We start from the raw sequence: 17,466 nt of genomic DNA, 5'->3' as shown, positions 1-17,466 counted from the left end.
GTCCTCCATATTATCGACCCTGCTGTTCAGAGAGTCCAGATTTTTCTTAATCTCTTCCATTGTGTTCTTCATCTCCAGTATTTCTGATTGGTTCTTCTTTATAGTATCAAACTCTTTTGTGACATAGCTCCTGAACTCGTTGAGATGTTTATCTGTATTCTCTTTTAACTTGTTGAGTTTTTTAATAATGGCTGTTTTAAATTCATCATCATTTAGGTTATAAATTTCATTGTCTTTGGGATTTTTTTCTGGGTACTTGTCATTTTCCTTCTGTTCTTGAGATTTAGTATATTTTTTCATACTGCTTGATGGCGTGGATTTGTGCCTCTGCATAGAGCTAGAGTTTAGTTACTGCTTTCACTTGTTTCTACTGGTGTGGGGGGAGCACCTGTTTAGACTGCCCAGACCAGGGACCCTGTCAGCTGTTGCTGACTGGACCTGGGCCCCTCCTCATAGTCACAGTAGTCCTGTGGGGTCCCTCGTCAGCTGTGGGGGCAATTGCAAGGGGGCTTCAGGCTGCTGGTGCCTACTGTTGCAGACCACCTAGGCGTAATCCCTCCTTGGTGTCTGCAGTGGTGTTGTGGGCTTTCCCAGCAGCCGGGAGCAGGATCACCTATATTCGCAGCTCTGTCACTGTCAAAGCCCACAAAATCTTACTTGTCCACTATAGGTCCCAGCAGACCTATGGGTATCTTCTGCAGTCTGTGGTTAGCTCACCTACCTGTGCTACTTTTGCCCCAGGTCCTTCCAGCCTTTTGATTGCCAGTCGGGGCCTCTCCACTAGTGCTGTGCAGAGGCTTTCGCTGAGGCTGCTGTGGGACTGTAGAGTTTCCCCCTGGGTCCTGGAGCCAGGCCGCTGGAGCTCCACCCAGCCCCTGACCATGCCCACGGGATCTCTGGGTGCCTCTTGCCCCCTCTGAGACACAGCTGGAGTCCATGAGTCCGGCGGCCGCTGGAGGGCTGCTGCCCTGCCCAGGATCCTCCTCTTTAGCTGCCTTCCGGCATTCTGAATGCTCGGTGGGGCCTCTCCGCTAATGGTGAGTAGAGGCTTTCCCTGCCACTGGTGCACTGATGCGGGACCCTGGAGTCTCCCCCTGGGCCGCAGAGCTGGGCCACTGGAACTCCACCCAGCCCCAGAGCACTCCTATGGGATCTCCGGGAGGCCCTTGCCTCGTCTGGGAGACAGCTGGAGTCTGTGAGTCCTGTGGCAGCTGAGGGGCTGCTGCCCTGCCCAGGATCCTCCTCTTTGGGAGTCGTCCGGTGTTCTGAATGCTGGGAGGGGCCTCTCCGCTAATGGTGAGTAGAGCCTTTCCCTGCTGCTGGTGCAGGACCCTGGAGTTTCCCCCTGGACTTAGGTGTAATCGCAGGGGGCTTAGGTAGGGCTGTAGTCACCTATTTCCACTGTTGCTCTGCCGGTGCGCACACACTCCTGCCCTTGGTGCATGGAGATGCTATGGGGGATTCCGCTGGAAGAAAGCCACTTGCAGGTATTAGGCTGTCCGGGGGTTGGGGGTCAGAGAGTTTTCACCTATCTCCACCTCCTCCTGGGGGGAAGTCCATCTGCCCTCTGATCTATAGCAGCATGGGTCTCTCAGGCGTCCTGAGATGCTACATGGATATTCTTTGTTAACCGATGAATGTCCAATTAGTTGTAGATTCGAAGAGGGAGAGACAAAGAAGACTACTCACTCCGCCATCTTGGTGATGTCCAAATACTCATTTTTAAAAACCATTGATTTCTACAATGTTTATATTTTCCTCTCTCTTCTTGAACGCGTGGAGTATATTTATAATAGCTGATTTAATGTCATTGTCTAATAAAACTATCATCTGTGTCATTTCTGGGTCAGTTTGTGTTGATAGATTTTTCTTTTGATGACAAGTTATATTTTTCTGCTTCTTTGCCAGCTTGGTAATTTTATTTTATTTTATTTTTTGCTGAGGGAGATTCACCCTGAAGTAACATCTGTGACAGTCTTCCTCTATTTTTTAGTATGTGGGCCACCAGCACAGTATGGCTGCTAACGGAGTGGTGTAGGTCTACGCCTGGGAACTGAACCTGGGCCACCAAGGAGGAGTGCCCTGAACTTAACCACTAGGCCACTAGGGCTGGCTCTGCTTGGTAATTTTTGATTGGATGTCAGACATTGTGAGTTTTATGTTTTGGGGGCTTGATTTTTAAAATTTCCTTTAAATATTTTTGGATTTGGCTGTGACGTGGTTAAGTTACTTGGAATAAATTTAGTTCTTTTGAAGCTTGCTTTTAAGTTTTGTTAGAGGGTGGGTCTGAAACAACATTCAGGGTAGGGCTACTTTGGCTCCACTATGGATGTAATACCTTTCTGAGGACTCTCCCCAATGCCTAGCATATAGGAGCGTTTCCACTCTGACTGCTGGGAACATGAACTGTTCCTGGCTCTCTGTGGGCTCTGGTGATTGTTCTGTCTGCTGCCTTCTAATGGTTCTTTCCCCAGTCTCTGATAGTTTTCTCATGCATATGTATAGGTCAATATCCAGTCAAAGGCTCTAGGGGACCCCTCTGCATATCTCCAGAGCTCCCTTTCTGTGCAGCTCCCTTTTTTCTGGTACTTTGCCACAAATTTTAATTGCCTTGGCCTCCCAAAACTGTGAACTCTGTGTCCTAAACTTAATGAAATCACCAGGCTGTTTAGCTTCCCCCTGCTTGTGCCGAGGCCTAGAAACTCTCTCTAGGCAGTATGCTTGGGCGTTTGTAGGCCTCAGCTCATTTGTTTTCCTTTTCTCAGGAAACCCTGTCCTGTACTGCCCTTTGGCTTTCTGGTTGTTCAGGCAGGAGGGAAAATCTGGCTCTGTTTTTCCATCATGGTTGGAAGCAGAAGTCTCTGTTTCTCATCATCCTGCTGTCCTTTCTCTCCCCCATACCCAGCATAAATTCTGTGTTCAATCATTATAATCACTCCCTTGAATATACTTTTGACTGCCTTGCTCCTCTCTTGTTTCACTGAGGAAAACCACAGCCCTGGTTAAGTCCATCTCTTCACCTCTCACTGCCAGCACCTGTGCAGCTGAATGTTGCAGGGGGAAAAGACACACCATGCTATTTTCACTTTAAATTCATGACTGCAATCTATAGTTGAGCCTAGTCATACTACACTTCCATAGTCATTTATTCTTCCACTTTCCTAGATGTCTTTTTCACATCTTTTCTCTCAAAATTCCAGCACCTTCTCCACCATCTTCCAAGCATTTTCCTTATTTCCACATCACTGAGAAATTGAAGGAATCAAAAATGAACTTCTCAGGGCTGGCCTGGTGGCGTAGTGGTTAAGTTGGGTGCACACTGCTTTGGCAGCACGGGTTCATGGGTTTGGATCCTGGGTGTGGACATATACCATTCATCAAACCATGCTGTGGCAGCTACCCACATATAAAATAAAGATTGGCATAGATGTTGGCTCAGGGCCAATCTTCCTCACCAGAAAAAAAAAAAAAAACAACTTCTCAGAGTAGTACCACATCTGCCCTCTTACCAGCATCTGCATGTATGTACTTTGCCTTCTCCTCTTAGCTTATAGTTGGTTCTTCCACCTGTGCACTAGATTGCATTCCCTGTTGCCTATCCAGGGCAATTTAAATTCTCCAGCAGTTTCCCCTTTTTCTCCTACATCATCAATATTATATCCTGGAACATGCCTATCAGTATACAAATATACTGTATTCCATCTTAAAAAACATTTTTGACTCCCTCTTACCCTATCAGTTACCGTGCCTTTTCTGTGCTCCCTTTTACAGCAAAAATTGTCAAGAGTTGTCTGTACTCTTTCCAGTTTTTTCCGTCTCTTTCTCTATTAATTCCACTCCAGTCTGGCTTTTATCCTTACCACCCTACAAAACCTGCTATTGACAAAGTCTCAGTGACTTCTATAATACTATTTCAGTGGTCGTCTTACATTATCTCTCAGGAGCATTTGCTAAAGTGGGTCACTCCCTCTTTCTTGATAACGCTTTATTCACTTGGTTTCCAGAATACCATGCTCTTGATTTTCTTGCCACCTCTCTGGTTGCTCTTTCTGTTTCCTTTCCTAGTTCTACTCTTCTCCCCACCTCTTTTTTTTTTTTTTTTTACTGAAGTATAATTGACATACAATGTCCTATTAGTTTCAGGTGTACATCATAGTGATTTGGTATTTATATACATTATGAAATGATCACCACGATAAGTCTAGTTACCATCTGTCACCATACAAAGTTATTACAATGTTATTCACTATATTCCCTATGCTGTATATTATATCCTCATGACTTATTAATTTCATAACTGGAAGTTTGTACCCTAAATCTCCTTCACCTGTTTTACCTGCCCCCCCCCCAACCCTTCCCTCCTCTGGTATCCACTAGTTTGTTTTCTCTATCTGTGAGTCTGTTTCTGTTTAGTTTTGTTTGTTCATTTATTTTGTTTCTTAGATTCCACATATAAGTGAAATCATAACGTATTTATCTTTCTCTGCCTGACTTATTTCACTTAGCATATCATCTAGGTCCATTCTTCTCCCCACCTCTTAATGTTGGATACCTAAGGGCTCAGGCCTGGGTCTTCTCTGTTTATATTCACTCCCATGGTGATCTCGTCCAATAACAAGTTCTAAAACCCATCTATATTCTGAGGACTTACAGATTTTTATTTCTTGATCGGACCTTTCTGTTAAATTCTAGATTTGCTTGTCAAACTGCCTATTCAGCATCTTCAAATGACTTTTTAATAGCTTTAAATGTAACATATCTGAAACTGAACTCATGAGCTTTTCTTCTTAAGCCTCTTTCATCTGCAGTCTTTTCCATTTCGGTTGATGGCAATGACATACTTCTGGGAAATGTCAGATCACAAAACTGAAACAATTTAGTAACGACTTTGATGACTTTTTGTTCAAGGGAAAATAATCCATGGATTGGGAGAGTACAGGCCTAACGAGCAGTGGAGCACTCTTCCTGAGGAATTTTGAGCAAGACCTAGTTTTATAGAGTGTTAGAAGAGGCAGCGCGTGTTAGAAGAGGAAACAGGGCATGATTGGCTAGGAGGTCAGGGATTTCCTTATAAAGTAAACAGGTCCTTTTTTTAGGTAAGATTAGCTAACTGAAGCTGAGTTGGAAGATTGTGGTTGGCGTCAGGTTGCCTTGACAGTGCGGTGTTTCCCAAATGTGCAGACTGACTTAGGTTTAGATTTGTGATGTGGGCTGGGCCACTGGGGTAACCTCCTTTATTGTGGGTCCTGTTAGATGAATTAACTTCATCAGACGAAAGCCTTAGAGTCATGCTTTACTCCATTCTCTCATCTTACATGGATACTGTCAGGACACACTGTTAGCGCCACCTTCAAAATCTAACTACTACTCACCACCTCCATTGCTACTACCTTGGTCCAAGTCACTGTCATCTCACCTCACCTCCTAACCTTGCACCTGCCTTTAACTCTTTCCCCCTTATAATGTATTCTCAACATAGCAATCAGGGAGACTTTAAAATGTAAATCAAATCATGCCACTTCTTGCTCAGAATCTTTTAATAGTTCTCAGTCTCACTTATAATAGAAGCCAAAGTGTTTATAGTGACCTTCAAGGCCCTACAAGATGCACACCCCTCTGTTGCTTCCCTGACCTCATCTGCTCTTTCCTCTGCCCTTACTTTGCTCTGCCTTGAGTACATCAGACAGAGTCTTTGCAATGGCTGCTGCTTCTGCCTAGAATACTCTTCCCCTAGATATCTCCCATGGCCAACTCCCCATTGGCTTCCTCATGGCCCATTTGTGTGTTTGAAAAGAAGAGTGCCTGTGAGGGAATTAGTTGTGCTGTAGGGAGTGAATGATGGAGGAGCAAGGATATGGCAAACATTGAAATCCTCTTGATGAGAAAGAACCAGTGGGTGAGATAATCCTAGACTTATTAGCAATTGGTGAGTTCAACCTACTTGCTATTCTGAGTATTTAATAGAAGAATTAAAGCAAAAGAGACTTTCTAGCACATTAATAGAGATGAGGCAGCCTTGGGTTAAACTTTGGAAACATTCATAAATCAGGGTTCATAATTTGAAAGTCCTTCACTTATTAATAAAACATTCTCTTTTGTAGATAGTAGGTTTAGTTATGATTTAATGATAGTGCCCTTCAGTTTAACAGAAAATATAACTGCTTGAGCATCATTTTTGGAATCTATTATAAAAGCTTAATAGAAAACATTCAATTATTAAATTCCTCCTTTAATTCAGTATTGGGGGGAAATGTTTCTGTAGTTAATCTTGTATGTTTCATCAGACAGGAGAACCAAAATGTGTTTCCTATTATTTTGCCATAGCTGATAGATTTGAACCTAACTAGTATTTAATTTATCTCAAATACCTGTTTACTCTAGTCCTCTATGCCTTTTTGATTTTTAATTGCAGGATTTATACTATGTTTAATTCCAGAAATTGCCAAAATTGCTTATAGAAGTAGACTTAGTTGACATTATGAAGTATCCTTTTAAGAGAGTGTTATGATTATGCCATACTCAAAAAAGAAAAGATTTGTGTGTTCTTTCTATAGTTTTTCATATTTGTTTATTTGCACACCCTTTCCTCAGAGGGAAGAGTAAATGAAGAAATGAGGGTTATAGGAAAATAATAACAGTAGAAAAAGTTATGCTAATTATAAGGTTAGTACACAAAGCATATGCTATGGGATCACAAGTCTGACTGAATTTCTCATTAGCCAGCACTAAAGAGAGCAAAGTTACTCACAAGATTTGCTTAAGTTCATAAGGTAAAAACACATTAGTTGTTCAAGGGGGAAGCACAGCTAATCCCAGTACTAAATGTTGAATGAATATTTCCTATGGGTCCTTATTATAAGAATACTGTGTGATAAAAGTTAGGTACCTGGGTCAAGACGGTACAATAACTTTTAGGATCAACCATGTTTGTAGATGTAAGAAGCATCACTTGGATTCACAAGAGTTTAGTGTTTCTCAGTGGTTCTTAACCCTTTTTGGGTCATAGACCCTCTAACATTTTTATGTAGTTTTACCATGAATTTGCTAAACTTGCAGATTCTGAACTCACCTCAGAAGATTCTGAGCCAACAGGTCTGAGGTAGGTTTTAGAAATCTATATGTATAACCGCCACCCTAGGTGATTCTGTTGTAGGTTGTTGTCAGACCATATGTTCGGAAACTGCTTCTGGGTTATAATTCCAGGGAGTTTGCAGATTCCATGCAGTTAATACATCAATCTCATGTACTACAAGTGAGCAACATTCTCAACAACAGTCATATAGTAAAAACAGTATTGAGTTTCATAGGGGTGTTTGGTGCTGGTATATTAGAAAATTAATGATTTTTGTTGAAATTTATTGGCGAAAGCAAGTCACATGGCTGTACTTAACTTGAAAAGGAACAGTACTAATGACTAACACATATGGGGTCTCTCTCTCTCTTTTTTTAGTAATGTAATGAATTGATGATATTTTTTCTAATATTGAACCACTTGCACATTCCTGGGATAAATCATGCATGATTATGAGGCATCATTCTTTTGATATGCCACTTTTTAAATTTACTAATATTTATTTAAGATTTTTGCATCTGTGTTCTCTAGTAAGATTGGTCTAGAGTTTCCATCTCATGTTGTCTTCTCACCAGTTTGGTATCAGGGTTTTGTTAGCACTATAAAGTGAGAATGGGTGTCTTTCTTTGTTTTCTGTCTCACTTTTTAGAGTTTACATAGATGTTCAATATACTTGTTGTTAGGACTGTAGGACAACCATAAATTAGAGGACACAGTCTCCACACACAAGACCACCCTCACTTTTGACACCAGCTGCAAGTTGGTCTGGTTCCCAAAACCACCCTGAGGTTTAATAATTCATTAGAAAGACTCACAGATCTTACTGAAAGCTACTCAACTCATGGTTATGGTTTATTACAGGGAAATGATAACAGATTAAGATCAGCCTGAGGAAGAGACATATAGGACAGAGTCCAGGAGGGTTCCAAACACAGCTTCCCTTGTCCTCTCCTGTGTAGTCAGGTCACATTTCTTTCCTTGCCTCAATGTGTGACAGTGTATAAGGAGTATTGCCAGCCAGGGAAGCTCACCCAACCTTTGGTGTCCAGAATGGGACCTTGTCATGTAGGTGTGATTGATTGCTCACATAGGTAATCTCAGTCTCCGGGTTGGTTGACCAAAAGCCCCCACTCTGTCAGATTGTTGGTGTTTCCTGATTCCCCACTCTAAGCCTATATGGGTATGGCCAGTCCCCTCCCTAAATCGTGTTGTTGGTTATTCAGTTTGAACCAAGGTCCCCAGGCAAACAAAGAGTCTCTTATCAGACATAAAATTCTGAGGGCCCAAAGGTTACCTGCTAAAAAGCCAAGGGCAAAGGCCAGACCTTCTCTTTGGGCAAGGCCAAATTCTTCGCTATATATTTTTGTACAATTGATTTTCTGTTATGGTTGTCTTCCTGTGATTCCTTGATACCAGATTAAGTTTATAGGGATTCCATTATGGAAAAATAATTCTTTTAAATTTCTCTAGCTGCCTCTTAAAAGATAAAAATAATGCACACATTTGATTTAAATGCATTTAAATTGAACTACTGTTTATCTTTTTTTTTTAATTAAAGAATAAAGGTTCTCTTCAGTTTGAAGACAAATGGGATTTCATGCGTCCAATCGTTTTGAAGCTTTTACGCCAGGAATGTGTTACAAAACAGCAGTGGTTTGATCTGTTTTCGTAAGTAATCCATTAATTCTAACTGTTTGCTAACATAAAGGAAATTTTGGTGATGCATTTCTCTGTCTAAATGGAATGTTGACTCTAGGTTGGTCTGTTTAGCTGTTTAAAATTATTACTACTTGTGTTGGGAGTTCCCAAGACCACCCCTAGGTTCAGTGATCTAGGAGCACACAGAGGACTGAACATATAGTCATACCACTATGATTTATTACAGCAAAAGGATACAAAGCAAAGTTAGCAAAGGGAAAGGCATATAGAGTGAACTCTGGGGAAAAACAGGTACAAGCTTCCAAGAGTACTCTCCCAGTTGAGTCACACAGGACATACTTAAGTTCCCCAGCACCACAATTGACAACATAATGTGATATGTTGTCTACCAGGGAAGCTCATTGGAGACTGAGTACCCAGGGTTTTTATTTGGGGCTGGTCACATAGGCAGCCTCTGCCTGGCATGTACCAAAATTCCAGGCTTTCAGAAAGAGAGCAGGTGTTCATTGTAAATCACATTGTTTGTACAAACAGTATAGGCACAGTGAGCCATTCTTATCATTTCAGGAAAGTTTTATATCAGTGTAGGGAACTGTTGACCATTCAGGTTCTCACATGCCGGCCAAAGCCAAGCAGGCTTTTCTAAGGAATACAGTCTCAGGTCTGCTGTGTTAACTCTTGGTCTTTGGCCAAAATGTCTGTATAGCAAAACTGTTTTCAGTAGGACCCCAGGCAGAAGGCAATACCAATTTGTAGTCTTGATCTGATTTATGCCTTGTAGAAGTCCTGGATTTAGCTAGTTAAAATAAATTGCATCAACCATGAATTTTACCTTAGAAAACCCCAAGTGGTTTTCTCTTTTAGTTCCTGTATGGACCTTTTTGTACAGGCTTGAGGCATCAATTTAGGCAAAGCACAACTCTGGCCTGTAAGTTGAAGCAGACCTGAAAGCTTACCAGGGTTAAAGCAGTGTCATGATAGTCAGGGTACATACACACACAAAATAGTATAATCTCAGGGGGCACACGTGATTACCCCTGGAAATTAAGAGTTTACAGTTGTTAGAGTACCCCAAGCAAGACATACATTAGACAGGTAATATAGGTTAACAAGGCCCCCAGTGTGCCCTCCTCCCATGGGGCCCCTCACTCTTGAGTTCCCAAGCCCATCCAGTTGAGTTCAGGCCTTGCTTTCAGATGAACTGCTAAACAAAACTGTTTAGTTCCAAACAGTTTTGTTTAGCCGTGAAACCAGTTTACTTGCCTTACTAAGGTGGATGACATTTAGAGGTGTTCTGTGTGGAAAGTGTAGGAGTTGGAGCTGCTCCTTGCGGCCTCAGAGTTAGGTGTAATTAGAAGCTCGGCAGGCAGTTTGAATTCAAAGCACTCACAGTAGCATGGAAAGCCAACACCAGGAGTTTTCCTTCAGGAACAGGGAGAAGCTTTCAAGAGTAGTTCTGAAAAACAAAAATTACTAATGTCCTCTTCCCCTGTGCCTCCTCAGGTGCTGGATTTTGTTTTTTTCTCCCTTAGAAAATGTGTTTCACATTGAGTAATGAAAATTTTTCATTTTTTTCCCATTCATCTAGACCTGAAAGAGGAACAGAAGCATTGTACAGAAAGACATTTTTATCCAACTTAACTAGAAAGACATATCACATTTTTAGGAGTTGGTCTGGCTGAAATCCAAATTTTCAGAATTTTTCAAAATAGGTTTATATCACCTCCCACCCCTTTTATCCTCATCATTCATCTAGTGAGCAGCCTAGAAAAGATCAGTTCCTTTCTGGAGACGTCTGTGTTTAGTAAGCAAGTTGCCTTACTAAGGTGTGTGTACAAGGAGGGGTGAGGTGAAGGTGAGGGAAATAGAATCAGGTTATTAATCCATTGTTGAAAACTGCAACTAATCCAGAAAGCTGAACACAAGTCAGTAGGGGTGAGACATCCCTGAGAAGTGGTCAAGAGTCCGGTCAGTAAGGAGCAAGTAGAGTGCCCTCTCCCAGCTGGCAGCTTTGGGCAGTAACCACAGGTTAGGAATGTACTTAGTCTCTGTATCAGATAGATAGAGCTAATCAGCAGCTTGGTTTCAGATGACTCCATCAGAGAATAAGCCCTTTTCTGTGGACATCTGCAAGTGATTCAGAGGGACCAACTAGAATCCATGATGTTTTCAGTTTATGGCTCCAGAGAGGGTGTCTTAAATCTTCAACAGTCCTCAAATCAAAGTCCTGTTCATTGAGCATATGCCTGCTTTAGTTCAGCACAGCTTGTGCTGAGATTTAAACAGCTCCATATCAGACAGTGTCAGATTTCAGTTTAGAGTCAAATCCAGCCAATTAGGGTCTATGAATTCAGGATTACAAAAAAAGCCAACGTCTTTTCTTCAGTGGCAGCAAAGCCAAGACACTGCAGACCAGACAGTCATGTCCCAAGTCCAAGTGACAAGCAAGACTTTTCCAAGCCCTTTTTCTTTTGTCAGAATCTAAATTGATCCACTCAAAAGTATCCACATCAGGCTGGAAAGTCATCAGCCTCTAAGGCTCAGACATCTGATTTCACAAGAGCTGAGTTGCAGCTAAAAACTGCTTTATAAAACTCCAAGAGTGTATTTCTATCTGGAGATTTCCATTGTTTTCATGAAGTCTCCCTTTTCTCAGAGACACCAATAGGTAAAAATAATAGTAAAAATTATCCATTTTGGAGATTTATTCTGTTTCCAGTACTCAAACAGTACTGGAACTTAAATTCCAGTAGTCAGACTTAAATTCCAATCCCCTCATCAGCAGTAAGAAGGAAGGAAGTTGCTGAAAAACTTTTTATTTTGCAACTTTCCCTGGTTGATATGATCCCTCTAGTATTTCTGAAAGTACAAGCATATAATATTTTATATAATTATTTATCATACATCCAGATACAGTATCCATAAAGTACAAAGCCATCTTTTAAACCTCCCCTGCCCCTTTTTTCTTATTACAAATTTATTCAATTCCCTAAAAGTAAATTCAGCATTTGCAACATTAACGTTACAGTTGCTGGGAGATCCAGACTGTAATGCAGTGGGTACAAAGGGATTGCTGCAACAGCAGTTAAGCTGAAGAAACAGCTGAAGTGGTTTCCTCTCCCTTGGTTTATCTAAAGCTTTCTCCAGCCCTGGGATCTAATTTAACAATTACTTCCTCGTGCTTGGAGGAGGGAGCAACACAAACATTTAACATTTTTGATTCACCCAAAGCTTCCCTTAAGGAACTTTTGGGCATATTCTTCTCCTATTTGGAGGTGAGAACAAAAGCCAAAAGTGTCACCCAGGCTGTGCTGTTTCTCTTCTCGCTTCAGTCAGCATGGCCAAAAGCAACCAGGGGATTGAACGAGCCAGTTCTCCTAGGGTTAGATCTATCATTTTCACATTTCATAGGTAACTCTTACCTCTCACAACAGATAGCACCTCAGCTGCAGTTTCATACCATGGATGATTTCATAGCCACCCAAGCAGCAAAGGCTCATCATCCTACCACTTCATCCTTTCTTTTCCCATACAATGCTTCCACTATGTTTCAGTGAGTCAGAGTTGTTCTAGTGAATTCCACTTCTGACACCAGCCGTCTCAGCAGTCTCAAGACCACCCCTAGATTCAGTGATTACTAGGAAGACTCATGGGAGTCAGCATATAGTTGTATTGATGGCTATGACTTATTACAGTGAGGGATACAAAGCAGAATGCAACAAAGGGGCATGTGGCAAAGTCCAGGGGAAACAAGGTATAAGTTTCCAAGCATCTTCTCCCAGTGGAGTCACACAGGATACACTCAATTCCTCCAGAAACTATTTGTGACAACACATGCGAAATGCTGTCTACCATGGAAGCTCATTAAAGACTCAGTGCCTAGGGTTTTTATTGGAGGCTAGTCACATAGGCAGCCTCTGCCTGTTATGATCCTAGATTTCAGACTCTAGATGAAAAGCCAAGTGTTCAACATAAATCAGATTTTTGACATTTTTTAAACAGTTTAGGCACAGTGAGCCATTCTTATCAGGAAATGATGAGAACTCTCCCAAAATCCAAGTTACAGATGCCAGCCAAGGGCCAACCTTGCAACCATGGCTTCCTAAGTTATAGGAGGCTGTCTCAGACCTGCTATACTTATTTTTGTGCACTAGTGAAATACTGTATCAATGAGTTGTAGATGTGTGACTGAATAATCTATACACATAAAGCTGTTGTGCTCATTTTTTCTCTTTATTACATAAGAAAATAGTCTAATTTCCCTAAATAACATGGAACTTGTTGCATGATATTAATTAACTTATATCCAGGATTCTGCCTTTTGAGAAATTAGAATTCAATAAGAAATAGCTGAGACCTTGTAAAACTTTATAGCATTCACGTATACATATATTTTTCTTATATTATTTGATTAAACTTTTATGAATAATATGTTGAATGTGGTGTGATTTTTTTGTTTTTGCCAATTTGTGTTGATTATATGATTTATCATCTAGAATAATGCTTGTGCTCTGTGGACTCCTGACTGGGAAAAGGAGCATAGTGTGTGTGATGGTTTTCTCTGCTTAAAGTATTCTTCTAAGTAGAAATAGTCAATAACCTTGCACTTGCTACAGTTAGTGGCCTCAACACATGGTTTTAAAAAATCCTTGATCTTCTTGGAGTTACTCAAGGCTTTTCAATATGTTAAAGAGGTTAAAGGATTCCTGTACATCTTACGACATCACCAAAATTGCAAGACCCACATTAATTAAAACCTTTCCAAATTTTAGCCTGTTTAACCATATTAATTAATAACATTTAGGTTACTTATATCTTTCTAATTCTAAGGTACTAAAATAATGTATGGTATTAAACTACATTGACTATTTGCTCCCCTTTTCTGATAATCTCTAGCATTGTTTCTTAGTAGGAGTGCTGTTGGCATTTTGACTGTTTATAAAAGATTGTCCAGCATGTTCTGGGATGTTTATCACCCCTGGTCTTCACCCTCGTAAACTCTAGTGGTGGACACTCCCTGTGTACTTCTCTCCCTACCCCTCTTATTGAAACAAAAAAAAGCTCTCATGCATTTCCACATGTCCTGAGGGGGCAATACCTCCCTCTGTGGAGAACCATTGCTTTAGATACGTGTTGTTTGGTTTGACTCTGGTTTGTGAAATTGAAGCCAGAATTAAATAGTAAATTATTTTCAACTTGCGAGACCTTATTTTTCAGAAAGTTCATCTTTACTATAAGTGATTTTAAAATATGTTTTTCTTTTTTGTAAGCTGTTTTTGACAGCACTTTTTCCTGGTTTTTCTCCTATCTCCTGTCTGCCTCATATCAGTCACCTTAGCTGACTTACCCTTGTGTGTACCTTTAATGTTGATTTTTTCCTTTTTTTTTTTTACCTGAGTTCTCATATCTATATAAGCAATCCAGATTATTCTCCTGAGTTGAGCTCCCAGACGCATGTGGCCTATTGTTTCCTGCTTATGTCTCTCTCTTAAGTTCCATAAGTACTCCAAATTTAGAGTAATGAAAATCTATTATTCCTGCTCTCAAACCAAAAATCTGGAAGCTACCATTAACCTCCAGTTTTTTTCATCCCTTCGTACCCAATTGATTGCTAGGTTTCACAGCTCTTTATTAAATATCTTTGAACTTCTTTCCATCCCAACTGTCTTTTTCCTCTGTTTCATCTGAATGATTATAATAGTCTTCTGTTGTGTCTTTGTGTATTAGTTATCTATTGCTGCATAACACATTACTCTAAAACCTTGCAGCTTAAAGTAACAAACATTTATTACCTCACAGTTTCTGAGGGTCAGGAATCTGGCAGCAACTTAATTGGTTAGTTCTAGCTCAGGGTCTCCCAGGAGGTTGCAGTTAAGCTCTTGGCAAAAGATCTAGACCTATATTCCACTAGAGCTGAAGGATCTTCTTCCAGGCTTACACATGCAGGTCTTGGCTCTTAGCTGATCAGTTCCTCACCAGGTGGAACCCTCCATAAGGCTATTTACAGTGTGGCAGCTTGCTTTCCCCAGAGTGAGAGAGTGCTTCCAAGGCAGAAGTCATGGTGTTTTATGACGTAATTTTCAAAGTGACAAACCATCACACCTGTCATATGCAATTGATCACACGGACAAGTGCTTATACATTGTAGGAGAGAACTATACAAGGATATGAATACCAGGAGCAGGGGTCATTGGGGGCCGTCTTAGAGGCTGTATCTGAGAGTTAGAGGAAAGAGATGATGCTAGGTCTAGAAAACAGCTAAAAAAAAATTCCAGTTTATATCATTAAAGGGGAATAAAATGAAAGAGATTACTTTGAAAATGAAATAGTCAAAATAAAGAAGAGATCTTTGAAATAAAAAATAAAAGAGCTAAATAATAGAAAAAACACTAAATTAGTAATTTGAAAATTAAAACCAAAGAGTTTTCCCTGAATGTAGAGCAAAGACAGAGTATGGAAGATTAAATAAAAGTTAAGAAGTATGGAGGATAGATCTAGAATTGGGTTAACTTTTACTTAAAACGAGTTCTAGAAGGAGAGAACAGAAATCGTAGAGGAGGCAATATTAGTCCAAAAGTATCAGAAGAAAATTTCCCAGGGCTAAAAACTGTTGTCCTTTCCCACCCATCCCTACAAGTCTTCATACTCAAGTGCTAAAAAACATGGCTGGGCACTTCCTTAAGGAATTTGAGAATTCCAAGAATAAAGAAAATAATCCTAATTCTTGCAGAGAAAAAAAACAGTTACCTTTCAAACAAAACAGTCCCTACTCTTTTTTTCATTGGCCAAATTGGATGTAGGAGGTTCCCCTTAATGTTTGAAGGAAAATTATTTTGAATCTGGTAGTTCTATACCTAGTCGAGTTTTTAATCAAGTTTAAGGCAAGATGAACATATTTTCAAATAGGCAGGGATTTAGAGGATTGACCGATCCTGCAGAAGTGAAACAAGTACTCTTTCTTCCACCATTACTAACATCAGCCATTAAAGAAATTGAGCTTTATTAAACTAAACAGAAGGAGGGGCTCTTGAACTAGGAATCCTGACCATAAAATGAATATAAATAGAAAAAAGCAGACATCATCCATCCAAAACTACAAAAAAGTACAAATCAAAACGTTTTAGTTGATAAAAATTGTCCCACAGAAACCACCTATGAAACTATGGAACACAAACACAGCACTGCAAACTGAGTTCAGTATCCTCACACAACCATTTGGGGTTATTAAAAAAATCATGAATCAAAAATTCAAAAGCTGGGGAAAGAAATCAACAAAAGTAGAAGGAAATGAAATGAAAATTGAACTCAGAAAACAAATAGAAAGACAAAATTATATCAGAAATCTCATCTCAGAAGATGAAGAAAAACATAGAGATAAATAATCTTTCCAAAATAAAATAGAAAAGTAAAAAGATTATTCTTATTTTTTTTTAAGATTTTATTTTTCCTTTTTCTCCCCAAAGCCGCCCGGTACATAGTTGTGTATTTTCAGTTGTGAGTCCTTCTAGTTGTGGCATGTGGGACGCTGCCTCAGCATGGCCTGATGAGCGGTGCCATGTCTGCGCCCACGATTTGAACTGGTGAAACCCTAGGCCGCCGAAGTAGAGCGTGAGAACCTAACCACTCAGCTACAGGGCCGGCCCCCTAAAAGGATTATTCTTAACCTGGTAAACGTCATCTATAAGTATACTACCAGCAGACATCATCCCAATAATGTAATGTTGGAAGCATTCTATTTAAAATTGGGAATTAGACAAAGTATGTATTTGCACACTTCATTTCAGTTTCCTTTAGGTTTAGAAATTTGCTGCCATAGAATTATAAGTAGTATACTTTACTTATGTGTATCTCATTTTTCATCCCTATACTTACGTATTTTTCTTTAATCTGGCTCTTAAGGAGTTGATCTGTTTTATAGGTCTTTTCCACAATTCTTTATTCATATTGTTGTTACTTCATAAAATATCCTTTCCCCACCCTCCTACACCTCTGCCTGGCAAACTTCTGCTTGTTCTTTGAGATTAAGCTGAGGAATCAACTCTTCCAGGGAGGCTTCTCTTTTCTTCTTTACCTCTCACTTTCACCCTCGCCCTCTCCTTGGGTTTCTAAACCATCTTGTGTTTATATGCATAATAGTTGTAAACATACTGAATTATAATCAATCTATTTTTGTATCAGTTTCTTTTTAGACTATAGATTCCTTTAGTCGTGAGGTGAGATTGCAGAGGTGTTATAGGGGTCAGTTAACCAGTTTGTACTTTATTCCAAGAACAATGGGAAACCATTGGAGGATTTTAAATATAAAAATAATATGATGTTTTAAAAAGTTATATTACAACTTGTATTTGGTGTGTTAAAAAATGTGTTTGTTTAGGGGCTGACCTCGTGACCAAGTGGGTAAGTCCGCACGCTCCACTGCAGGCGCCCCGGTCTTTCGTTGGTTGGACTCCTGGGCGCAGACATGGCACTGCTCATCAAGCCATGCTGAGGCAGCATCCCACATGCCACAACTAGAAAGACCCACAACTAAGAATATACAACTATGTACCGGGGGCTTTGGGGAGAAAAAGGAAAAAATAAAATCTTAAAAAAAAAAAAAATAATAATAATATGATGTGATTTGATTATAAAGATCACTTTGGCTGCTGTTTGTTGAATGGATTGGAGAGGTGCAAGAATAAATTTGGAGAAATGGTTTAGTGTGGGCTCTGGAGCTCAATTGCCTGGTTCTATAA

General features: G+C 40.2%; 1 protein-coding gene across 1 annotated transcript in view; it reads left to right on the top strand.

Annotated features, from left to right (window-relative positions):
* The window catches only part of CUL5 (cullin 5), a 92,538-nt gene that overhangs the window by 13,686 nt on the left and 61,386 nt on the right, over positions 1–17,466 (top strand). Inside the window, exon 2 of the mRNA XM_070490342.1 lies at positions 8,631–8,740. Coding sequence (XP_070346443.1) covers positions 8,631–8,740 — 110 coding nt within the window. The remainder of the gene's footprint in view (positions 1–8,630; positions 8,741–17,466) is intronic.

This window comes from Equus asinus, chromosome 20 (assembly GCF_041296235.1).
Source record: "Equus asinus isolate D_3611 breed Donkey chromosome 20, EquAss-T2T_v2, whole genome shotgun sequence".
Lineage (NCBI taxonomy): Eukaryota > Metazoa > Chordata > Mammalia > Perissodactyla > Equidae > Equus > Equus asinus.
The sequence above is the reverse complement of the archived record's forward strand: the minus strand, read 5'-3'. Positions and strand labels throughout refer to the sequence as shown.